The sequence below is a fragment of the Mastigoproctus giganteus genome, chromosome 3 (assembly GCF_048544385.1).
Source record: "Mastigoproctus giganteus isolate SK-2022 chromosome 3, ASM4854438v1, whole genome shotgun sequence".
In the NCBI taxonomy this organism is placed as follows: Eukaryota; Metazoa; Arthropoda; class Arachnida; order Uropygi; family Thelyphonidae; genus Mastigoproctus; species Mastigoproctus giganteus.
Genome location: NC_143577.1, coordinates 52,166,051 through 52,193,635, shown reverse-complemented (window position 1 = coordinate 52,193,635; position 27,585 = coordinate 52,166,051). Strand labels below are relative to the sequence as shown.

At 33.9% G+C, this 27,585-nt stretch overlaps 1 protein-coding gene across 3 annotated transcripts in view; it reads left to right on the top strand.

Moving 5' to 3' along the window:
* Positions 1 to 27,585, top strand: part of LOC150087963 (F-box/WD repeat-containing protein 7-like) — a 186,888-nt gene that overhangs the window by 86,221 nt on the left and 73,082 nt on the right. For all 3 annotated transcript variants that reach the window (XM_090369291.1, XM_090369292.1, XM_090369290.1), the window contains exons 3-5: positions 8,286 to 8,547; positions 12,288 to 12,370; positions 26,512 to 26,704. In XM_090369291.1, the coding sequence (XP_090225417.1) occupies positions 8,302 to 8,547; positions 12,288 to 12,370; positions 26,512 to 26,704 (522 nt within the window). In that variant the 5' untranslated portion in view covers positions 8,286 to 8,301. The remainder of the gene's footprint in view (positions 1 to 8,285; positions 8,548 to 12,287; positions 12,371 to 26,511; positions 26,705 to 27,585) is intronic.

Genomic DNA, 27,585 nt, shown 5'->3' with positions numbered 1-27,585 from the left:
TTCCAATCCAAAACTATCCAGGTGTTATTTTGTAATATAGATTTTTCCCCCTGGTAAATTGAAAAGATTGAATTATGTTGAAGAGTATTGGGTTCCTGGTCATGTTAAACTGCAGTTCTTGAAACAATTTAAAAATTTAAGACAAGCATTTGGCTAAAAATAATAAAACATCTGAGTTTGTTTTGAAAAACACTGTGGTTAAGTTCTGCTATACAGAATAGAGAGAGAGAATTTTAAATTTTTCTCAGCATCAAGCTTCTTATGGTATTTTGACCTTTACCAAGGCATGAGTTGAAACTACATTCTTTTCTTGCTCGTATGTTTAAAAAATGTGATGAGGAATTTAATTGCTTTTTCACAAAGCAGTGGATATTTTTAACCAAGCCCACCCATAGTCTCATTAGAGACTTGGTCTTGAACAAAGTTTTTGACCCATAATAATAATGGCAAGAATGGTAGAACCAAGAAAGTAATAAAGACATTATTAAATATTTCTTATGAACTACTTGTTATAAATAAATTTAAAAAAACTGTCCCATTATTATACTGTACCTTTTTCAACTAAAGATGAACCTTTCAATGTCAGGTTGGGGAATTGATTTGTCCCTTCCAGAACAGTGAAGGACAAGGTGCTCGTCATACTTTGTGATTGACTCTAGCTTGGAGCTAGATTTGGACGACTCATCCTTTATTTTTCCAGATGGGACTAATTAATTCTTACAATATGACTTTGTAAGGTTCATATTAGCTGAAACAGGTATGCAAATAAACAGTACTGTTCTCCATTATAGAATTAAATTATTTGTGATGCAGCCACTACTCAGTTAGCTAGGTATTCCATCACTTGACAACTCGATTTAATTCATAATGTGCAAGATTTCAAAAGGTGTGCACTTTTCAAACTTCAATAATTAGAATATTAACTTCATCAGAAAAGATAAATATGGTATTTATATGGCCATCTGGGTAGCTGTACAGTCAGTTCTGCTATAACACTCATTTTTGCAGTGCGAATTTGTTCCAATGCGACTGATATATTAGGGAACAGTGCGAGTATGATGCAATTTTCATATTGGCTCATGTGCAATACTGTCTGAGTAACGCCAGGTGAATGCAAAACCCGGCACCAAGCTGAATGTAACAACCTGTGCAGCAATACATACAAATTTACGAAGCTTAAAAAATGCCAAACGTCACATGTGTGAGAGTTGTTTTCCCATTTACTGTAGTTGTATTGGTCGCACTGCTGTCATTTGCTGTATTCACAAGATATTGTAGGCCGACTCATGTTTTCAAGGGCTCACATTTTTCAGTTCAAACAGAAATTGCGTGATAGCGTGAGCGGAGGAGTACATTTCTGGAGGTCACTACCATAAAACAATAAAAAATCAATTTGCAGTTCCCAGTTTATTGGGCTTTTCTGTTAGTGCAATCTATTATAAACGGGTAGTAAACTCCATCTTATTGCATTTACAATAATACCGATAGCTGGGATTGTGTGATTTTTACTTTATTACGGTAAAATGTGTTTCCCCTTCCATGAAATCTCCAATCATATAAAAAAAAAAAAATAAATTTTCAGAATCTTCTCTTCATTCCTATTTTTTAAGCTTCATACTTTTTAATTCATATTCTCACTTGTGCAATTTGTACGTGCCGTGTTCGTCATTATTGATTGCTCATCTCTTTTACTGTTTAAAAATTTTATGATGGGGGAGAAAAAAATCAGTGAACAGAAATATCAATTAGTATGTATATATTACAGTGCTATATTTACAAATTTATTTATTAGAAATTTAAGTTGTTTAAGCCTGTGTTAGCAATTTTATTGGGTTTCTACTTTTTTTTAGGGTTTTACTTACCACACTGATTTTTTTGACTGGTATGCCCCTATCCCTATTTTTCCCATAAGCCCTGTTGTTTTTAATGTGCAAAATGCCATAACACGGAGATTTTTAGGAACACATGTATCGTGTTATAGCAGAACTGACTACTTATTTTTCTCTTTTGTTATGTTTTTTTTCCTCCCAAGTACAATGCTAGGTTGATAATATGCTCAGAGTTATGAAATTACTGTTATATAAAGCAATACAAACTTTTGTTCGCACCACCTGTTTTTCAGTGAAAAGTATATACCACTCTGTAATAACTTGAAGTTATTTAAAACTTTTACTCAAGGGTAATTCAGATAAACTGCAAAAGTTAAAAGTTGTGTTTCACACTATATGTATTATCTACCAGAGAGGGACTAGCAGAGTTATTGTTTTTTAATGGGTATTATTAATAAACCTCTTATTGCTTTCACATATTTCCTCTTCAATTGTAGTTAAGTACATTATTGAGTAACTATGCATGTCAGTGTTCAGTGTAGTCCCCATTACCTTTGTTGCACTTCCTCCAATGCTACACTAATCCATTTTTCTTTGAGAGACTTTTTGTGGTTGGTTTTGAAGCCAATTGTGCACAGCCATTTTGATCTCTTCATTTGACAAGGTGTAAGTTCTGTTGGTGCACTCTTTAGTGGCCAAAAAAAAAAAAAAAATGATAATTACATGGAGCTAAGTGGGGTGAATGTGAAAGATGGGGTTGATACCTTAGGCTTCATCTCTTGTCTGAATCACTGTAGAATGGGTAGTGTGAGGATGGGCATTACCATATTGTGAGTACACACCTGAGGGCAACAAACAATGACTTTTCTTTTGAAATTCTCGCTTTAAATGGTTCATAGCATATAACAGTATTTGTCACTTGCTGCTGTTTCTCTACTTTCCAGATAATGTTTCAGAATCACTCCTTTTTGGTCCCAAAATACATTGAGTAATACACTTGCCTGGTTGTTACTTGGGTGTGGACTTTGTTAATAACTGTGTTCTCCTGAGGTTCAAAATTATAAATCCAAGAAGCATGGAACACATTGTCACTATTCATTTAGTTTTGATCTCAAATGCCAAGGAATCCATTGATTTGTTTGTTTGTTATTTGGTTTTTAGGAGCATTAGCAACTAAGGCCATATTGCTCCGGGGATATGCGGTGGTTATTCCCTGACCTTTCCGCATCCTCCATATTTGGTGGTCACAGGCTCGAACCCCGGTCTAATCAAGAAGCGTGTGCTATGCACTGCTGCTCCTGCCCACCTGGCTATGGAGGTGCCTATCCAATCCATTGAGCACACCCTTTCCAAAATGGAAATACTCATTAATGATAATATGTACTGAACCAATGCTAATCTTGCATCCTGTGGCAACTTCTTAATAGTAAGGTAATAGTTTCCTTGTATGAATTCTTTCACTGCTGCTATGACTTCTAGTGTCACAGTGCAATGTGCTTAAACTTATAGACTTGTCATTTATTCATTCACACTTCCCCATACTGAATCAACATTCTGTGATAAATTTCAGGAGGTTTTTATCTCTTCTGCATTCAAAAATTGGATTACAGGTAATATCCTCACCTTGGGACATCACTTCAATGGTACTGGCAGGGCTATTTTTTCCATTAGGCACTGTGCCTAGACCTTGCAGAAAAACAGGGATCCAAAAAAATGTAATTCCATAATTCTGTTCGTAAAAATTCTATAAACTAATTTTTAACACAAATTCTTAAGATAAATTCTTTCTTTGGCTTCTTGTGTTAGCAAAATTATTAATAATGTCATCAAAGTTCATATTGTAAGCAAGTTAGTGTTGGAATAAATGTTGTTTTTTTGTGGAAATAACTTCAGAACCAAATTTATAGAAATGCTTGCAAATTTCATTAAAAACAAAAAATGCTATTTAGTGTAATGACATTTTATTATGTTTGATATGATGTAGTGACACCTTTGAATGATGTGAGCACCTAGGACCTGCTAACACCAAAAAAGACTGACCCTGGGTACTGTTATCTTGAAAATTTACTGTTTATAAATAATACCAGCAGATGGTGTCTTATGGGTGCTCATTGTCGCCAATACTTTGATCAGTAATATGACTCAAAATTGTCATTTTCTGCATAATATGCATTTTAGGCTGGCTTTGTGGTTTTCATTTGAATGACCTTTGTAGGTTTGAATACACTTATTGATTAATATTAAGCATTTGGATCGTTGTTTATTGACTAATTGATTTTCAGAAAAAAAAAAATTACAAGTGAATCGCTTATTTCAAAAACATAATGCATTTTATGAAAATCAGGTATTGAAATTTTTGATATTTTTGATTGGTTATTAGAAAAGCGCCGTAAAATTCAGATTAATTCCATCAAGTATAGTGTATAAAGCAGATCATTTAATCCTAGAGTTGCTGCAAAAACATGAATAATTGACTTACAAGGGGAGGTTACAACGTGGTACTCAGGGATTTCAATAATACTGTTTGTGTGGATAAGCCTTTATGAACCTTTGAGCCTGTATGAACCTTTATTGAGCAAAGGGAGAAAGTGTGCTTCTCAAACGTTTTCGAGAAAATTGAAGTTAAAAAATCCGGAGTGACTTATGAGTAAGTTTTGTAGAATGTTTCACCGAAGACTGCGTGGCACGGCGGCAAGCATGCCTGACTCATATTTGCGAGATCGCTGGTTCGAGTCTCGATGAGTCAACTTTTTTTTCCAAATTGGAATGCAATTTTTACGTAAAATAATTGTAGATCACATGGGTTTATACATTTTGTCTAATTATTTTCTATTAAAAATGTGCATTTTCCCTTTTTTACCCTCTGCCTTGAAAATTTATTTTCGGAATTGCTGTCTATTAAAAATAAATTTAATTAAAGATTTTTTTTTTTCTAAAAATTAAGAAATTTGAATAGGTGATTGACATAAAAAACACAAATAAAAAAAAATGTTTTATTAATTGTTGGAAGCAGATGGACCAGTACGTGAGGCAGGATGATATTTGTCATAGAAGCAATGAAAACAATAAGTCACACGATATCTTGCGCATTGTACAAAAGCTGCTTTTTTACACTCAATTTTTTTTTTATGATGTTTTTTTTTTTGATGTTTTTTTAGAACATCAAGAGCAAAACATACTTCGTTAACATTCATAAAAATTTCCTTTTCATCTGTAAGTTTTAAAGCGAGCCACGCATAACACAGCATTTTTGCGAAAATTGTGGGGCAGACAGTTGATGGTGGATGATTGAATGAATTTTTATGCAATCTCAGGACGATATTTAGTGCTGTAGTTCAATCAGAAATGAACAATTTTGAATGTGCTTGATAAAGTTTTTTACATGTCTAGAAAAAATACGTTGCAAGGTTGGCATAAAGGTGTACACCTGGGAGGAATAACCTTTATAGTGCACATTCCTACACTTTCATCATCCTGAAAGATCTTGTCGTACAGAGCTGGATTGGTTTGACTGCCCCAAGAATCTATTAACAGAAGAAATTTCTCTTTTCCTATGTAAAAATTTCGTATAAAGCTGTGTGGTCAGTTTCCCTGACTTCGAAGATGTTACACCAATGTTTGTATATGTTTTTGAAAATTCATCAACAGATCGTTTTACTCAGGGCCCGAAAACACCTGTAGATTCTTGCAGGCACACAAAAATGAGCGGTAGCAATTTTCCGGAAGTCATGATCGCATATTGTGCAGTTTAGGAATGAGTTACTTTATTGACACTTTGCCTTTTCATGAAAACTATTTTCGATCCTTGCATAGAAAGAGTTCTGTTGTATGTGGATTGATATTGACATCCTGAAAAATTAAAAAATATAGATTATATAAAATTGTAAATATATTAACAATTAGAAAATATACGTACATTTTATTTTATGTAATTTGTAAAGAAATTTTAATTTACCTGTTTGGTCTGTGTTGATGATGAATTCCTTGTAAAAATTTGGGATTAGTGCCCACGTCTCTTTGCGAAAGATTTCTGCTGCAGCCAAAGTTTCCTCTATCGTGATGGTTTCTTTTTCTGTGACGTATTTTTCATTGTTGGAATTTATGCTGTTTTTAAAATTTTTTAACCCATGAGTCAGATGCTTCGAAGTTAAAATTGTCGAACTGACTTGCAGCACTCAAAGCCCATTGTTGCAAATTCCTAGTCGTTACTTGTTGATAATTTTCTCTGGCTTCCACAGAGCGATCGTATGTCCAGGAGTCAATGATGGCGTTCTTATAAATGGCAGTTCCTCCACTTTTAATGTTTTTCCCACCTCTTCAAATGCCTGATATTTTTTAAGTGTGAGCATCTGTTTTTTTCTGAAGATTTTGTAAACATCCACTTAGGATGTTCTTTAGCAATGTTCACCACCTTTACTTTAAAATCCAGGGGAATGTATTCCATTTGTTTCATCTTCTTTTCTTGTGATACATACTCATCAGAATCATTGTCCTCAAGCTCTTGAAAAAGACATTCTTCGTCAATTTCTTGTATAAGAATAAGTTCTTCTGTAATTATAAATTTCTATTGGCCTAACATTTCGACAGTAGAGTGATATATTTCTTCACCAATTTGCATAGCTTCTTCAGAAATTGTCGGAGATGATTCCAATGTCACCAGGTCATCTTCCACAAGCAGTTGTTTGTAATACACAATCGCATCTTTCAAACGTAATTACGTTTGACTCTTTACTGTGAATCGAATCATCATCACATTCACTTTCCAGCATCAGTGAAGGACCAGTTATAGATTCCATATTAAAAACATCCACTGTTCAAGCAGTACACGATTGTCCACCTTCTGCTTCGGTAGCTAGCAACCAAATGAGCCAAACCTTCTTTGTCACTGTATAATGGAACTTTTCCTTCCCTTCTCATCCTTTATTCTTTGTTGTCGCCTGCCTGTGATATCTGCTTCGAGGGTATAAGTTACAGAAATGTTATAAGGGGACGTATAATACGTTATTTTAAACTGCTCCAAACCACTTGAAAGAAACTGATTTCGGGAAGTTTTTCAATGATATATTGTATAAATTAATTTTTTATATATATATTTTTTTTCATTTTTTGAATTTATTTAATTGCTTAAAAAGTCAAATTATTCATAATGTTCTTACATACCCAAATGTAAAAAATCTTTAAATAAATTTATTTTTAATAGCAATTCCGAAAATGAATTTTCAAGGCAGAGGGTAAAAAAGGGAAAATGCACATTTTTGATAGAAAATAAATAGACAAAATGTATAAACCCATATGATTTACAATTATTTTATGTAAAAATTGCATTCTGATTTGAAAAAAAAGTTCACTCATCAAGACTCGAACCAGCAATCTCGCAAATACGAGTCGGGCACGCTGCCGTCGTGCCAAGTGGCCTTTGGTGAAACATTCTGCAAGACTTACTCATAAGTTTCTCGGGATTTTTTTAACTTTGATTTTCTTGAAAACGTTTGAGAAGCACGCTTTCACCCTTTGCTCAATAAAGGTCCATACCAAGGCTTATCCACACAAACAGTATTATTGAAACCCCTGAGAACCACGTCGTAACCTCCCCTTGTTAGATGGCTATTGAAAATGCAGTCTTCTGGAGGTTCTGTTAGCTCTCTTTTTTCATGTGGTTTTCAAAAGCGATTTAATCGGAGGTTTTTGGGGAAGCAACAAGTGTTACTATCAGATTCTGCACTGCTCCTGTGTTTTTGTAATACTTAAGTAGTAAATAATAGAATAATGCTTGCAACTCAGAATCTTACAGTGAATTAGTGAAAAGAAGAACATAATAGAAAATTTGTAGGCAAAAAACTGATGCCTGAACAACTCTTTTATTTTATTAAAATAAAAAGCCCAACATTAGGCAAGCATGTAAAATATACTTGTGTATATTTTACATGCGAATTAATGTGAATTAATGATACACAAAAGGATAAAGAAATTATGTAAAAAAATTCAATAGTTGTGCATGGTGGTAGAATGGATTTACAGTATTTAATTATTTGAAATAATATAATTTTTTTTATAAATAATATAAATTTCAAGGCATTTTTTAGATTCTGGTATTGTATTTCAAGCAAAAACATAAGGGAGCAAATAAAAATCAGTTATTGCAAAAACTTTTAAGCAAAATTTTTGTCAAAGTAAAGTAAAAGTAATTGGTAAATTATCTTCTGCAAAGTAATGTAATTAGTTTTCCAATATCTTTATTCTATCTGGATCTATTCAATTTTTATTGATTCATGTAAAATTTGAGAAACCTGACTTATGTTGTTGAAATTACTGATTCAAGTAGATACCATAAAATTGTAAATAATAAATTTGAATATTAATTACTTTTGTGATTACCTTTTTATGGAAGGAGTGCAAAATGATTTACACAGCATGTGTATTCAAACTGTTCTTTGCATTTTTAAAAATTACTTTTAGGTGCAGTGGCAGGTTTATGTTCACAAACCATTCCTTGTTAGGATTGTGGCGTGAGGGTAGGAAGACACTGCTGGAGGGATTATCCCTGTCAGAAAACCATGAAAGAGAGTCCTCCTGTGACCTCAGAGAGGAGGAGGAGGAGGAAGGAGATAATATGGACGATAGTTTACAAGAATGCACTGTTGCACCAGTTGAGTCTGAGGGAGGAGATAATGGAGCAAACATGATGGAAGTTGCATTTGTTACTGTTGGTGGAATAGTGGTAAGTATTTACTTGTTCATTTTAAGTGAAGGGAATGAAAATAAGCATTTAAATGAGATAATTACAGTTATATCAAACATAGTCTTAAAAAAGTATGTTAGTATGGTACTATAAAGTTTGGCTTCTTGTTTTTTTTTTTCTCCCATCTTATATCATTATCATAATTATATAATAGTTTTATTTCATGTTTAGCAACTTGCTTTAGAAATATATGTCATCTTTTATGGAAACCTCTAAGCTACAAAGACTAAAAGTTTGACTTCTCTGTGACCACTAAAGCATTGGAAATCTGTATCAAATTAAACCTTGGCTGAAATTTCATGGGTTCACTGATCCAGCTTGCTTTCTCTAATCTGAGAATCTGGTTTTGGATTTCAAAGGGAGAGAACATGAAATCTGTAAAGTTTGTTTTTAAATCTGAACAATTCACTGGTTTATATTTTTTCTGGTTTTTCAAAAAAGTGTAACATGGAATTGTAAATGGAGCAAATGTAATTCAGAAAGCACTTTGAATTATATATAAATGTTATTTTAGTTTGAAAGTTAAGCTTAAAAGAATGTATCTAAATTTTCTTGTTGCTATGCAGCCACCTGGTTTGCTCTGGTGTACCACAAACTCATTGTTAATCTGGTTCAGCTAATATAAAGCTTTGGCAAAAGAATAAATTATTATAATGATTCTGTTCATTCTTCCATCAGAGGTTTTATCATATGCAATTGAAGTATATCCAACTTATTATTCGAGAATAATATAAATGGTCGTAGAATGGTATTGAAAGTTCTAGTCAATAGCAGATATTGAAAAGGTACAAAAATTAAGATTGATAGTAGTAATTAACTTGAATTGCTTGTATCAGGGTGAATTCATTTTTTATGATAAGTGGATAACAGTGCATGTGAGTAGTTAATTTATTTCAGAATGTTTAATAATAATTATGATCGAAATGACACCATTTGTTGATATTCTGTTAATTGCTATTGTGAAATTGTTATGTATACACTATTGATCAACTGCTGATCATATGCTGCTGTACACTGTTTTATCCAATTAAGCTCAATTTGGAGTTAGTTGAAAAAAAAAAGTGCTTGTTTGTTTGCTTTTAGGTTTATTTACACTTCTTATTTGTTAAATTGCAGTGGAACAGAGTTTAAAGCAGAAGTTATTTTAATTCTTTCAGCAGCAATATTTCTACTATGGGCAGTTCTGTGGAAGTTTTTTCCATGGAATTTTAGTTTTGTAAAAATGTAAACTTTTTACATAAAACACTTTTAAATATTAATGTTTTTATTTAACTTTATTGCCCCAATATTAGAGTGAAATTATTATCAAAAATCAAATTGCAGTTTTAAAAAAAAAAAATCTGTAAAATTTTCTTTCGGATTTTTAAATGCAAGTCTGCATTGACTTTGTTAGCGGGAGACGAACAAGTAACACGTCTTCTTCCGATGGTTGATGGAACACACTGAGGCGGGCAGCAGGCAAACGTTTGTTTATTGCCCGTCCGATGTGCGGTAAGCTTAACGTGCAATTCAAATCTTTTTCAACTATCACACACACATATATATAAAAAAAGATCGCAGTAACTGAAAATTTGCATTGTGTAAAGTGAAAAGTGCTATAATTTTTTTAAATAGCGGTAACTGAGAAACGCGTTAATCGAACTCACTTTATGCGAGGCCTGGCTATATTGCATATCACTTAACAAGGCAATAAAATTGCCAAGCTGAGAAATGCTGTTCTTAGAATTTAAAGAGAGAGAGAGAGAGAGAGAGAGAGAGAGAGAGAGAGATCACTTTAGCAAGTCTATACAGGATTCAGTTTGTGGCATATAATATTACAAAAAAACTCTACTAACAATCTGTGTGGATAATTTTGACCCATGAGGATTTTCTTCATTCACAAGTAATACAGGATATCAACAAAGCTCCTTTACAGAATTAGAATATTGTGTGAATAGGGTACATAATAGAAATCTGAAACTTCTTCCAGGTGATAGAGGATAACTTCAAGTTTTTATTCACAAACAGAAAAGTGTGCTCCACAGTAGATGAAAGCATGACCACAAAACTGCAGTCATGGTGGAATTTACAAACCCTGAGAAGGTGCAGTACTTATTTTGATTCAATGAGCTACAGGCTACCACTGCTGTTATATGCAATTTGAAACACAGTTTATAAAGGAGTCACCGAATAGACCTACGGTTCTGCAATTATATGGAAAATTTGTAAAGAATGACTGTTTGTGCAGTAATCTTATCTGAGTCAGTGAGAGTGGTGGATTTGTTTTGAGAAAACTTTAAGCAAAGCCCTGGGAAAATCCACATCACATGAATCATGAGCCTAACACATCAATGTCAACAGATGGAAACATACGAGATACAGCTCATACAGAAGCCATTGCTGACAACAAAACCAAGAGGATGGATATTTTTTGTTAAATTTCTGCATGATTACATGTTTATAATTATACTGCCATCTACTGCAGCATGCATATTTTCCAATTGGTGAATAAAAATTTGAAGATATCCTCTGTCACTTTTAAGTGGTTTCAGATTTGTATCATGTACTCTACTTACGCAGTAACATTTCAGTTTTGTAAAGGTTTGTGAACACCCTGTATATTCAATAAAACCACTTGATACTTGATATTACTTTCATAACTGCTTCAACTACAGTGGTGTGTCAAGTTTTTGGATTGAAGGATGATGACAGTTTTCCCATACTGTAATTTATGACTGTCACTCAGCAGTGAGAAATGGCAGTTGTTTGAGTAGCTACCTACAAAGTTTGTTTGTGAATACAGATTTTCCTTTGGAATACTGGTCAAAATTTTCCTAGGGATTACATTTATTGCATGCTAATTTTCTAAGAAATTAAATTTCTTACCATTTGCAGCAGAGCTGTATGCAGAAATTTTAAAAAGGAGGCATAAATATACAGTTACAGTGAATTTTACTTTTAAAAATTACTGAAACTGGCTACACAATGACCTTTGCAAAACAGACACCTTATTATAGTGGAACTTTTTCCTAACCTAGTGATGTCTGCTTCAGAAAAGTTTCACTGTACTTACCAAGTTACATAATTAAGACGGAGAGTTGCAATCTCCTCCTCCTCTGATTTTCAAAGCTATTTGTGCCACCACCTATTAAAACTGTGTCTACTGCTAGAAAAAACATAGATAAGATATGACAGCAAGTAAACGGGTAAATCAAAACAATTTATACATTGATGGACATGTTATTTGAAACATAATTGAAATGAACTTGAAAAACTTATCTACTTAAGTACTCTTTTGCACCACATACAAAAATATAGATGTACATGTGTACTGCCAAAAGGATTAATATCATCTATTTGATATGAACTTTAAAGAAGAAATCAGTATTGCTGAGTTGTTTATTAAAATTTTTGTTCTTTGATTTAAATAATAGCTAATTGTTCTCCATAAACAGTTAACTAATGTTTTTATAGACGCTGTATATATAACTCTTAATTTTAAATTTTATCAGTTTGGCTATCAATTTGTTTTTAGAAACCTGTGAGAGAATTATGCTTATTCCATTTGCTGTGTGATTGTGGATGTAAAAAAAAAAAAAAAAGTTGATTAATTACAGTTCAATTGTAATTTTAAAATGTCTGAGAAGTATGCATTACTAAATATGAAGTATGTTCAGTAGTGAATTTTAAATTGATTGAGTATATTTTATATTTACTAGGTTAATTTTTTTTTTCTTTAGCTTAAAAGAAAATCAGAAGGTGTAATAGATAGTAGAGTTAATTCAACAAGTAAAAAATCTTGCAGGACATCAGAAATGTGCGAGTAAGTACTAAATATATTTTGAACATTGATTATCTTTCCATACCTATTTTGTAGAGATCGTATTCATTTGAACAAAGGTGGTGAAAGGATTTTTGCCAATATTTTTTATTTTTATTTTTATTTTATTAATAACAAGATACACAACAGGTAACCATTAACAGTGTATCTGAGATCAGATCAATAAACATAATAACAATAATGTGAAATCCTACAGGACGATAAACATTGATATAGATTCAAACAATAAAAGCATATGTACAAAAGAGGATTGTATTAAGTTAAGTTACCGGTAAAACAAGTAATAATTAATCCGTTAGAGAACAGAAAAATAATATAACAAATAATAATAAACTACAATAATTAGATGTGAGCTAGTCACTTTGCAGTTTAAGTGAAGAGGCAAACTTGTGGATGGAGTTCATCAGTGATTGGGAGTTGTCAAAGAAGTCAATGCGAGAGTCGTTTGCTGATTTGCTGATTCTGTTCAGTGGACTGAACTTCATAAAGTCCGTGTTGGCAGAGTCAAGGCGAAACGGTGTATGGTTCCTGACTTGTCTACAAGGAGCATTGAAGTTTATTTTACTCAGGATATCAGATGCTTCGTAAATTCCAGTGATTACTTTGGCTAGAAGGGCGATGTCAGCAGTAACTCTTCTAGTGCACAGAGGCCTCAGATGAAAGTAATCACACAGCGATTCATAATACACTGAGTGATAGAATAGAGGATTGCGGTACGTGAGGTAACGGACAAAGTTTTTTTGGACTGCTTCAATTTTGTTAGTTAAAGTCTTTGTGTGAGGATTCCAGATGGGTGAACTGAATTCAAGGATTGGCAGAACAATAGTTTTATAAAGGATAACCGCATATCTGTAGTTTTTGAACTTGTATGTGTTCCGTTTGATGAATCCCAGTGTTTTGAATGCTTTGCTGGTGATTTTAAGGACATGGGCATCGAATTTAGCACTGTGGAAAAGAGAATCCCTAAGTCGTTAACTTGGTCACACCTTTCGATGATCACAGAGTTAATACTATACTCCGTATTCATTAGTTGTGGAGATCTGCAAGATGAGAAAGAGATAACTTTGCACTTCGAGGGGTTAGCAGACAAGCCATTCAGAGATAGCCACAGAGAGAATTTATTGAGAGCACATTGAAGTTGTTGAGAATCGGTAGTCTCCTTCACTGCTGAGTAGATCTTAAGATCATCTGCATAGAGAGCAACTTGAACATTGGAGGTGTACATGAAAGAAGGAAGATCATTTACGAAAACAATGAAGAGAAGAGGACCTAAGGGAGAGCCTTGTGGTACTCCGCTTAGTGGTATAAAACAGTCTGAGTTCACTTGATCGATGATAACGCTCAAGGAACGATGCGTAATATAGCTGCGTAGCCATGAGAGCAAAGGGTCACGGATACCATATAGCTTAAGTTTTTCCAGAAGTTGTTCGTGCGGGACTTTATCAAATGCTTTGGATATATCTGTGTAGACCGCATCAACTTGTAGGTGGTTATCAAGAGCTTCAGAGGTGTATTGCCAGAAAGGAAGTAAATTTGTGACTACTGACTTGCCACTGCAGAAACCATGTTGATTCTGATCGATAAAAGGCTTGAAGAATTCGAAGAGATGTTTGTGCACTGCTGTGTCGAAGAGTTTAGCCAGGCTGTTTTGCAAGGTTACGGGTCTGTAATCGCATACGTCATTTTTATCACCTTTTTTGAAAATAGGAACTATATTGACCTGCTTAAAGTGCTTAGGATACTTCCCCAGCCTGAGAGACAGGTTGAAGATCCGCAGTATGAGGGGTTTCAATGTAGTGACAGTCCTTTTCCAAAATAAGCCTGGAATGTCATCTGGGCCTCTAGTATAGTCATTTCTCGTGCTTTTTAATGCCGAATTTAAATCTTCATCAGTGATAAAGAGATTAATGAGGATATCATCTTTAACAGGTGTGAAGTCAGGAAATGAGGCAGATCTCAATGTATCATTTGTTTGAATTGTGGAAAAGTGTTTGGCAAACTCTTGAGCAATACTGAATTCGTCAGATAAGAGAATTCCATCTGCGTTACGGAGTTGTAACTTTCTACTGGTTATGTTCTTATGCTTCATGAAATTCCAGAATGGTTTGATATCTCTGTGAGTAAGCAGACTATCCTGAACTGACTCTGTATACATGTTGTAGGAGTTTAATATGAGAGTTTTCACTTCTTTGCGGAGTTGGCTGAATATTTCATAGTATTGACTGTCACATGTTTGCTTATACTTGTTTCTGTAGAATTCTTTGGATTTAATTTTACGTATTAGTTCACTGTTATACCAGTGCGGGTAGGTAGAGCGTGCGGTAAGATGGGATTGAGGAACAATGTCAGATATAACTGAATGGACACAGTTAATCAGGTTGTTGGTGAGCACATCGATGTCATCCATAGCGTCAGCGAGCTGCTTGTCTACGTTTCTTAGAGCTAGGTTGAGCAGAGGCCAGTCAGCCTTTCTGAAATTGAATCGAGGAGTACGGGAGCTGCATTTGAAGTTATGAGAAGTCACTGTGATGTCAAAAGTAATTGGTGAATGATCCGAGTGAAATATGGGGTTGTCGGTGTGAACATCTATATGAGTAGAGGAAAATATTAGGTCGAGGTAGGCATTTTCTCTGGTTGGAAAGTTGCAAATTTGTTCCAGACCATAGCTGTGAAGCATATTAAAGAGAGCCCTAGTCCCAAATATCATTGAGGATACCCTAAAGGGTCAGTGAAACTGCTAGTTAGGGAGAGAATAGTAATTCAGAGCTGCTTTTATCTGATGATATGGGTGAAAGTATTACTTGCACTCACCTCAAGAATTCTTGTTTGTTGCTACATCAGCCAATGTTGATAAGATGTTCTGAGGGTAGCAACGTTTCAAATGAGGGAGAAGATAAAGCTTGGAGACAAACCTAAATAACTTTAAGGGAGTGTGTCTGGATAGTAAAAAAAGGAGATTACTTAGGCTTAACTGTGTCTACAGTAATGTCAGGAGTGTTGTCAATAAAAAGGCTGAATTTGAACTCCTGGTTAGGATAACTAATGCTGATATAATAGGGCTAACAGAAACATGGTGCCACCCAGAAATTGAGGATGATGAGTACCAGTACAGTGTGTATAATGTATTTAGGGAAGATAAAAGATTTGGATTGGTCATGCATCTTATCAAAAGCATCCTGAATGCAAAAGGGCTTTTGCTGAGTCTGAAGTTACATCTGTCAGCATAGGATCTTTGTGGTACACGTTAGTTGGAAGCAAAGGTATAATGAGAGTGAGAATAATCTACCAGAAGATTGTGAAGAGCATGATAAGTCTCCACATGCAGATGGATTTTGCAAGCAAGCAAGCATGGATGTCTTATTATGAGTAACTTTAATCTGCCCCAGATTGATTGGATAAGTGAGAGGTAAACTCACCTTGGGGAAAATTTTTTTAAGTAAACTAGATTATCATTTGTACTAGCAAGTTAGAGAAAGTACTAGGGGTGAGAATATTCTTGACCTCATCATTACTAATGATCAGATGACACCACAGGGCATAAAGTACAAGAACCATTGTCGAGAAGTGATCGTGCGATTGTCAGTTGGAAGATCAAGAAAGATGTTGCAGTAGTTAAGGATAAAGACACTGGTTTTAAGTTCAGAAGAGGGGACTTTGACAGTTTAAGGCATCTATAACATATATATATATAAGGCATATATATGCCATCTATGAATTTAGCAGATTGTGGAGGAAGGGTGAATACATTTGAATTATGGAATATTTTTAAAGCAAAAATCACAGAAGCCATGAACGCATACATACCATTGGGAAAATATTGCAGGAGGAGGATGCCAAAATGGATGACTGTGGAGCCGGCTGATCAAAAAGAGCAGAAAAAGGTAGTATGGGATAGTTAGAGCAATCAAAAGTACTGAAGCCTATAACAGGTAGAAATTGATCTGTAAATAGTACCACAAATAAGGTTAGGGAGGCCAAGGATGCATATGAGAAAGCAAAGAATGGGAACAAAGAATGTTGATGATTTGTTGAACATTATCCTGTAGAGGTTGTTGTTGTTGTTATTTGGTTTTTAGGAGCATTAGCAACTAAGGCCATATTGCTCCGGGGATATGCGGTGGTCATTCCCTGACCTTTCCGCATCCTCTGTATTTTGGTGGTCACAGGCTCGAACCCCGGTCTAATCAAGAAGCGTGTGCTACGCACTGCTGCTCCTGCCTACCTACCTGGTTACGGAGGCGCGAAACTGTAGAGATAGCGAGGTTATAATTGCACTGTATAAGGCAATTGTAAGAGCACATTTGGAATATTGTATTCAACTATGGAGACGTCATCTGAAAAAGACATTGAAGTTCTTGAAAGGGTCCAAAAACAAAATAGGCAACTCAAATGGTAAGATCTGCAAAAGGATGACCATATGAGGAAAGACTCTGATTATGTGGGTTGCAGAGCTTAGCAACCAGGCACCTCAGAGGTGACCCAATTGAAATTTATAAGGCTCTGAGAGAGATTAGTAAAATGAATGAAGGTGGAATTTTCACTGTTATAAAGAATACCAGAATTAGTGGCTGTAAATTCAAATCACACAGGTTGAGGTTTAGATTAGATTGTAGGAAGTTTTCTTTTTTGCCAGCGAGTTGTTGATTGTTGTAACAAGTTGCCCTAACAGGTATTTGAAGCTTATAGTTTGAATAAATTCAAAGATCAAGTGGATAGTTACCTGTGTGGGGAGGGAAGCATATAATTTGTATTTTCGTATGTACTTTTTTTTTACAATGCAGCAAAAGCCTGTGGCTTCCTTGCACTATATGGTGAATACTATTACCTAGCATGCATAGAATGTTCATAGAAATTCTCTGATAATATAGATTGATCTCAGCCAACTAAATTGGATAAATTATGACTGAAACCTTTTCACTTAGTAGTGTAGAACAATACACATGAGTTGTTGGGGGGGTGTCAACTACACCAGGGTCATCATAGTCTCCATTTGTGCCTATCGGGGGGGGAAGGTCTGGGTACTCTGTGCTAAATATACAACTGAAACAGCTAATCACAATGATATCATTAGCATTAGAAGCATAAATGGCAAAGAAGTGGAATTAGCAGATCTAGATCAGTATGACGCCAGAATAGCATGCATTCAGCCTCTTGATTTCCATGACACCAATTTTGTCAAACTGCTCTATTCTTATATAACGTGAAAAACGTTACAATATACTTTGAGGCACCTCCGTAGCCAGGTGGGCAGGAGCAGCAGTGCGTAGCACACGCTTCTTGATTAGATTGGGATTCGAGCCTGTGCCCACCAAATATGGAGGATGCGGAAAGATCAGGGAATGACCACCACATATCCCCGGAGCAATATGGCCTTAGTTGCTAATGCTCTTAAAAAAAACCAAAATAACAAAAAATAAAAATACACTTTGATGAATTGGTCAGTGAAGTACAGGTAGTTCCCTACTTTACAAGTTAATTCGTTCCTAGTGCACGCTTGTAAAGCGGGAATTTATTTCTCATAGGCATAATATTAAAAATGGGGGTTACGTTATCAATAATGAAATTAGTTAGCTAATTAGTTTCTTTAAACAATGATTGATTTATCCAAAGAAATGAAAACGTAGCCTGTAAAAATTAAGCAAATTATAATAATAGAGAAATTATTTATGACTTACAAAAGTTAAAGAATGTTTATTCTTCGCCATCATTGACTAAATGCACACTCGTTGATCACTCATTATTGGCTCAGCACTTGTTGATTTGTTGCACAAGTCGTCTTCAGAAATGCTTCAAGAGGCATTTATTTCCAAGATAATCCTCTTTTCTTTTTAAATTTCAATAGCATGCATAAGCATTTTTTAACGGAATGCACAAATTGCAACTAACGTGATTTGTGCGGAAGCGTAAAAAAAAAAAAAAAAAAAAAAAAAAAAAAAAAAAAAGAATTAAGAGAAGATTCTGAATATTTCTTTGTTTTTTATACGATTGAAGATTTCGCTAAAGGTGAAACACATTTCACCATAATAACTTGAAAAACCACACAATCCCACCTATCGGTATTTTCACAATTGCAATAACATCGAGTTTACTACCCGTTTATAATTTATTTCACTAACAGAAAAGCCCAATAAACCGGAAAGTGCAAATCGTTTTTGTTTTATGGTCATGACCTCGAGAAATGTGCTTTAGAAAAATATCACTAAGCCGTTCAAAATTTATTCTTAATATTGTATAGTATGAACCAGAGCTGTAATGCTCAATACGTTCTACATTAGTATCAATATCTGTAAAATGATAAGAGAAGTTTACCTCAATATAATACATAGAACACTTCCGTATGATACTCTCCAGCAATTGAAATGAAAAAATAGAAAATCTTACATTACAGTAAAAAACAATTAAAAATCAATTGAACACAATTAAAAATTAAATAAATTAATTAAAAGAAATTTAACAAAAAAATTGCAAAACAATTTTCCTTCCTGAAGCTGACAGTGCTTTTTGTGCATGCACGTAAATCGGAGATTAGAAATGGCTGGCGAACATTAAACAGATTTCTCATGTAATTTAATTTCATGACAATGTCTGCAATTAATAGTCTGGTATAATTACTTAGTGTCCAACATAATTATACCAGACTTAATTGCAGAAACTGTCGAAATTAAATTACATGAGAATTCTGTTAATGTTCGCCGGCAATTTCTAATCTCTGATTCGTGGACTTTTACGTGCATGCACGAAGACAAATAATCCCTATTTAAGTTTAATGCTCACCCCTATTCGGTAATTTTTGTTCCTGTGATCATGACATACGGTCAAAGCTTTGTCAGCTTCAGGAAGGAAAATTGTTTTGCAATTTTTTCGTTAAATTTCTTTTAATTAATTTAATTTTTAATTGTGTTAGATTGAGTTTTAATTGTGTTCAATTGATTTTTTTTTTTAAATTATATTTTGTTGTAATGTAAGATTTTCGATTTTTTTCGTTTCAATTTCTGGAGAGTATCATATGGACGTGTTCTACGTTATTATATTGAAGTAAACTTCTCTTATTATTTTACAAAAATTGATTTTATAACAGAACACATGATAACGATGAAAGTGTAGTACATTTTAATGATTTGAATTGGTAACTAATACAATTTACACTGTAAAAATGACCTTTTAGAGAGTTATATAGCGAAAATTTCAACTTCCAAAGTTGTGGAATGAATTACCAAAAAACAATGTGTTATTGGGTTCCATTACAATATTTTCACGATATGATGGATCTGGAATGGATTAATATTGTAAAGTGGGGTACACTGTATTGTATAGCTACGCGTGTGGTTTGAAATGCAGTATTTATGAATGTTTAACATTCATTTTTTGCAATTAATGTTCATATTTTCGATTTTGTTGATACTTGAAAAAAAAAAAAAAAAAAACTTGTGTGGAGAAAATAATTGAAATGTTGGAAATTAATATTAGTATTAGCAATGGCCACATGGTGCAAGGAAGCCTATGGCTTATGCTGCATCAGCCAAAAAAAAAAAAAATAAAATAAAATAAATAAAATAAGAAGAAAATTTTAAAAAATAATAACAATTAATAAGAGAAAAGGAAATGGACAACCTATGCATTTCCCTCCTCCTGTAGGTAATTATCCAGCTGACCTTTAAATTTCCCCAAACTGTCACCGTCTACCACCCATGTAGGTAACGTATTCTAGTAATTTATAACTCTCTGGCTAAAATAAAACTTCCTGCAGTCCAGTCTAAACATCTCTCCCGTAACTTGAAATTATGGCCCCTTGTTCTAGAATCATTTATAACCGTGAAAATTTCATCCTCGTTCATTTTGCTTATGCTTCTTAGAGCCTTAAACACCTCAATCAAATCTCCTCTAAGGTGCCTAGTTTCCAAGCTCTGTAACCCACATATTTGAAGTATTTCCTCATATGGATGCCCTTTTGCCCATCTCACTGAGTTACCCATTTTTGGACCCTTTCAAGAAGCACAATGTCTTTCTTTAGGTGCAGCCTCTCTGTACTTGAACACAGTATTCCAAGTATGGTCTAACAATAATCTTATATAATGGGATTATGACGTCCTTATCTATACTAGCAATTGTTCGATAAATCATGGATAGGACACCATAGGCCTTCCTTGCAACCAGTCTACACTGCTTGGAGAACTTCATATCTGACTGTATCTTAATACCCATGTCCCTTTCTTCCACTGCTGGCTTTAGTTCAACTTTGCCAAGTGTATAAGTCATTTTGGGGTTACTGTTCCTGAGGTGCAATACCTTACACTTTGCTGGATTAAAGCATAGCTGCCATTTTTCGGACCATCCCTGAAGTCTATCTAGGTCATTCTGAAGAAGCTCTAGCTGGCAGTGATCATTAACTACTCTTCCAATCTTTACATCCTCTGCAAATTTAGACATCATGCCCTCTATCCCTTCATCGATGTCATTTGTGAAAATCAAAAACAACAGTGGTCCTAATACTGATACTTGGGAACCCCACTTCTTACATCAACCCAATCTGAGGAATAACATTTATCACAACCCTCTGCCTCCTGCCCTGAAGCCATCCAACTATCCACTCATGTGGGACTGAGTCAAATTATTTTCTTAAATTCAAATAAACAATGTCGAAATTATTCCCAAAATCCAGCTCTTGAGTGACCCTGTCAAGATAGCTAACCAGATTAGTTAAACACTATTTTCCCCTTACAAAACCATGCTGAGTATCCTTCAGAATTCCATTTCTATCTAAGTGATCCTGAATTCCACCCTTGATCATAGTCTCTATGATTTTCCCTACTACTGGCTGGTCAGTTAGACTAACCAGCCAGTAATTTCCTACTTCACTCTTAGAACCGCCCTTATTGGCCTGTAGGCTTGAAAGTTTTTTCATTAAATAAACATGTGAAATTTCAACATCATTAATTACATTTTTTTAAACTTCACTCCCATAATTTCTCATTGACATAAAGGGTTTTTCTTCTGTAAATATTAATGCAAAGTAACTGTTGAGTTCATTTTCAACTTCAGCTGGGGCATCTAATACTATCCCACGTCCATTACATAAGGGTCAGATCTGGTTTGTCCTTCTCTTCTTTGCATTTATATATGTGAAGAATTCCTTATCCCCCCCCCCGTTTGCTCTCTTTGCCATCGATTTCTCAATCTGCCTTTGCCAGCCTAACCTTTTCTGTGACACTATTACAGATCAGTTTGTAGCTGTTATAGGCTTCAGTACTTTTTATTGCTCTGTAATTTTTAAATGATGGCTATCATCTCTGTTGTTGAGGTAGAAAAGGTATGGTGGATATCTAGTATGAACAGGCAGCATGTGTTAAAATTAGTCCTGAAATACTTGGCGCACTATGGCTACAGATGCCAATGCGCTTAATAAATCCCCAAACAAGCAAACCTGAAACCTGGAGTAAAGATGGTGTTCGTGGTGGTTACATCATATTATTTAGAAGTTGTTTTACAAAGGATGAATTACATGTTGAGGCAAGGTATTGATTGCATCAATATATGAAAAAGGAAATGTAATTGATTGTGACAGTTATGGAGGAATTTCATTTCATGTTGCATTAGGTGAAATCAATACAATCATTAGAAAGGAAGGTCAGAAGTATTATAATTGTAACCATAAAGAAAATGTCTTTTTTTTTTTTATTTCACCTTTCTTGTTTTTTATTACTTTAGTTTTGGTTTTTCCACTTGTTCTGAGATTTTCAGCTAAAAACCAAAATGTCAACATTTACATTAATGCAAATTCATATCATATAGAAAAGTCATGGGAACATAACAAAAACTTATATACATGATTTGTTAAACTCGAAAAAGCATCGGGCAAAGTACCAAGAAATTTTTTTCTAAATTTCGGAAAAAAGATCTCATCAAGTCTGATATTTTAAAAGGAATAAAAAAATTTATATAAAGATATCAAAACTGTGGTGAAGATTAAAGGAAACATAAGAAAATGGTTTAAAGTTCAATTCGGAGTGAGGTAGGACTGCACCTTATTGTCACTTATTATAATTTTTGTGGACCATTTAAGAGAGAAGAGCGGAAATTGTTGATTGTTATTGGATCATTAGTGATTATTGTAAATTAGTTCATTATTGTATGCTGATGTTATTGTACTATTAAATAGTAAATTGCAAGATTGTCAAGAATCTCTGAATAAATTAGAAGGCTTTAGACAAGAGGTGGCCACCCTGCAGCACCCATGCCGCTGTGACATGCGTAGTGCTTGTCAATGGCATGCCTTACTGTGTGGAAAATATTATGTAAAAAATAATACAACTAATTTGAAAAATCCAGAAATAAAGAAACAGATACGAGCTATGATTCATATTTTACTGTCTTTTAGTGTTAGTTTATTACAAGACAGCAGGTAGTTATGCTAGAAAGCTTATGACATTAATTCTGTGAGCACGTGCATTTGTTTATTAACCTGTATTTAAATTTATTTTATAAACATAAAATTCTTTACATAATTAGCAAAAGTATTGGATTGTATTTGATGTTGATTACTGGAAGGTGTGGGAAACTTTAAGGTGGGCCCACCTTAAAGAGCTTTTTTATAGAAAAGTGGTAACCAAATTCTTAAATGTAGTTATCATTCTCCCCTTCCCCCCACCCAAAAAAAAGTTACCCACCATTGTTTTACACAATTTGGAATGAAAATTAGTTACACAAACATAAAATTTATGAAAGTTGGGAGAGACAAGGAAACTTGGAATGTAGACTAAATAACCAAAAATTGGAACATGTTATTAATTTTTTGTACCTAAGATCAGTCTTTAATGAAGATGGAAGATTGTAAATAAATAAAGTAAGAAGAGTAGGAAAAATTCATTTGAAGAATAAGAGAGAGAACAATTTTTAACATACTTTTTAAGCCCATTTAACCTATTGATCTAAGAGCTTTGTAAGAATTAAAGGAAGTGATTAAAACTTGGAATCTTCAGAAATGAAATTTTTTAAAAAAAGTGAACTAAGAGATGGAAGTAATAGTATTTACCATATTGCAAATGAGGAAGTAAGAAAATGATGGGGTAACAAATATTCAATTAAAGGTAAGTAAAGCAAACTACCTAAGGTATTATGCACATTTAGAAGGATTGGAAGTTTGGGACATTTTAAATATTAATTTGATATTTCATGATCACCAAAGTAGTCATGATGGAAAACCACACTTCATACCCCATCTGGACCATGCTCCCTCTCAATAAAAAATTCTCTCCAGTTAATTTCTAGCCCATGAAGGACAGGATTGACATCATGAATTAGCCATATACCTTCCATCAAGAAATAACGTTTCTTGACAATTTTACATGTATTTCTCCAAGGCTGTTGTTTGTATATTCTCTTTATTGACATAGTCATTTAAATTGAAGTGTGTCAATTCCATTAACTACATTTGAACAATAATTGAAACTGTCTGTTCACAGAAATATAAACTCTTTACAGAACTTTGATTTCCTGTCTTTATTGCTGTCACTAAGTCCTTGCCTGGCTGAATTTCATAAAGGTTATCCTGCATAGTTTCCTTTCTTGTGGTAACATTTACCCATTTGTACACTTGTGGCCATGATAAACTTGGTGACTACACCTGTTGCATATGCTGATGTGAGAGAGACCTTCTATTATAAGAAACTGAATAACATTGCCTGCACTAGCTTAGAGGCACTCATTCTAAACACCTTATTACACCTGCTAAACACCTTATAACACCTTCTGCCATGCATCACTCCCCACACGTACAGGACTGCCACCATAGCCTATTCAGTAGCCACATTAATACCAATCCCTAAATTTATATCCACAGTGGTGCATAATTTAAATTTAAACAATCAAAATTTGACTTTTATTTGCTTCATCCTCATAGTTACTGCTTAGTACATAAATATTAATTCTAATAAATCAAAATTTGTGTAAATTTTTCATTTTTATAATGAATTAGCCCATAGAGCTGGCCATAGCAGAACTATCACTACTATGAACCAGCACACATTAGGAAAATCCATAGAAAGGGTTAATATTAAATTTTCATTATACTGACATTTTACTATTTCATAAGAATGCCAAATGGTGGGAAATGCAAAGCAAAGGATTGACCTAACCGAGGTCTGTCACACCCCGAAGGGAATGAAGAAGGTATATTCTCACTGGTAGGAGAGACAAGAGCAAGGAATAACATATCAAATCTCGGGATGGAACAGAAGGTTGGATCTCTTGAGGCATCATGTTGTAGATCACTGAAATAAATTACCTGCTGAGATGGAGAGCATGCAAAAGTTCAAAGTGGAATTGGTTTATCAGTTTTTAAATTTTTGGTCGGGAAGTATATGAGTGGTCCTCCCCATCAACTACCGTGCATCATTTAGCCATTCTAATACTAAGACAAATCTGCATGTGATATGGTATGACGAATGACGAATAAAGTCAGTTTCATATTTCATACTTGCTTGTTTATGTGTTGAAAAATAGGAAAGTAATAGTCACTGAAGCAAATTCGTTATTTTTAACTAATTAATGAAACCCTTTTCAGAGCAACAAAAAGAATATTGTAAAAAAATAAATCGGAACCAATCTGCAAACTAAACTACGGTACAGACTCAAATCTGTCAACCTTGGTGGCAGAAAGACCATTGCCAGATTACTGCTAGTTGTATTGCCTAGTTTGATGGTTTTTAACCAGTACATAATTATCCCCCCCCCAGCAGAGGGATCACAACCTTCCAGTTAAGAACCACTAAGTATACTTCACAGCAGCAACTAGTAAGAGCAACATTCTGTGGGAGAGGTGAAATGTGGTGATGTCACTGTACTGTTAACACATTTTGTATAAATTTTGCCCCCACTCAGGTGAATTAGAAGAAGCAGTATCAATTTAGGTAACATTTTTATGAGATAATTTATATGAACAAAAAGTTTTGCATTCAATGTGAGTAAAATTACCAGGTGTGTTTGGATACATACTTTTGGGCAGGCATGCATACATACATACTTTTGTGCATATTAACATGTGGCTACAGAGGTTCAAATAAAGTGTTCAGTAAATGCACTGAGTTATGTCAAACAAAATGGGTAATTATTGTGTATTCTAAACTTAAAGTTGAATATACTGTAGTCACTAAATACAACTGAGAGTGAAAGTGAATTAACTAGAGGTTTCTGTTTTTATTGCCCTGAGAATTAGACAAAATTGAAATTACTGTAATGGTAATTTCATATCTCCAAAAGTGACCATCAAGTATTAGTAAGCTATCAGTGTTATATCAGTAAAACACATAAAACAAAATCCACTGATTTTCTTTCTATAATTTACAATTAATCTCAGGCAGTGTTAATTCAATAAGTCAATGATGTCAATTAATTATGTATTGCAGGTGTGCTTAGTCTGAAATTTGCATGTGACCTGTCCATCTTGAAAATAGATCATTCAGTGAATTGATACATTTCATTTACAAACTGTTTAAATTGGTTACTCCCATACTGCTAATAATGATTTTTCTTATTATTACTAAGTATAGTTATGAACAGTGGCTGGAAACACACATGTCTACGATGCTTGGACATATCCTTTTCTCGTTGTAAGTATATGTTCAAATGTTTGTATTTGAAATGGCGGGGGTGGGGGGGGAACTAATCAAGATTTATTTTAAAGTTATTTCTGCTGTGGTGTGGATCTTCCATTCAGAGCATATTCCGCTGTCCTAGTGGGTTTCCTTTGTTGTTGCACCACTTTAAGAAAACGGTGCTGAAATAGTAAGCATATTCCCTTTTCTGAATAAGGAAACAATATTTACTTTAAATATTGAGATATATCAATGGCAAACTGTGTAAATGCTTAGTTTATAAGCTTTTTAATTTCGTGATCCTGTTAGAATCTCATGCAGTCACTAATGTCAAAAAATTGCTTGACTGTGTTTGCAAATATACAGGACTTCTCAAAGTACCATATTTTGGATGGTGGATATGTATGGTTGTGCTGTATTTAAAAATACCAAGCGATTCACATTGCTGAATTACATAAAATGCTTAGCTGGTATCACCCTTTTTGCCAACTATGACATAACAATTCTGATATATAAGAAATTTTTCTTTTTTAGGATTGAAAGTGGTTCTTCCTCCTCTTCCTCTGTTGCTCCTCTTTCTACTATCAACAATAATGGCACCATTGATTGTGATCTGAAGGAAGATGAAATTGTTGAGAAAGATATTACTATAGGGCTTGCTAGAAAGCGTACCACTTCCAAAGGAAACCATCCACCAGAACTTGAAGCTTGGTTGACTATGTTTCAGGTGTGTAAATGTTTTCCATTTCGGAGTCCTAAGTAATCATTGAGTTAACAGTATTATTTATAAAAACAGTAAATTGAAAGTTCCAATAGAACAATTTTTCTGTATATGGTTAATAGAAAGTAACAATTAACTAAAACACACTGCTTCACAATGAATTAATTTCAATTTAGAGCCAATACAATGACAACTAAAATTTGGAGGATAACTGAATTTTAGAATTGAAACTGAACAGTTGAATTTATAGGCTGCTTTGAGAATTATGCTCATAATTCCAGTACCAGTAGTATTTTTTTAAAATGCATTTCACAAAAAGTGTGTAGATTTTAAAATTTATTAAAAATAATTTTGACAGCTTATGCAGTTATAAAAATTCTTCAAAATACTATCTGTATATAGTAGCAAAAGAAAGTTTAGTAAATTCAGACTTATAAAAAATTATTTGCAATCAAACATTATTGCAGGGTACTTTTCATTAGTGACTTTGGTCTCTGGTGGAATTGTACTTTTGTAAACAAGGATTTGACAGAAGCCATTAATAATTTTTTTCTGATTTAAAGATCTGGCAAAGAGTATTATAAAATAACATTAAACTTTTCTCCTTTGTTTTATATAAATTACTCTTTATTTTTTTTAATGATGACCCCAAACACAAAAGGTATAGAAACTATAGTACTTTAGTACTGTGTACAGGTTGAAAACTGAGGAAATTGTTTTTAGTAAATGAATTTTTGTGATAAGCTTTTCAAAGTATTCTTTCCTAATTTAATTTTTCACCATGTAAAAATGGATTTAAAAAGAACTTCTTTCAGTTATTGACTTTAAGATCGTAAATATTTGGATGGTATCTTCTATTATAGTAGTTATTCTTTCAACTTGTTAAA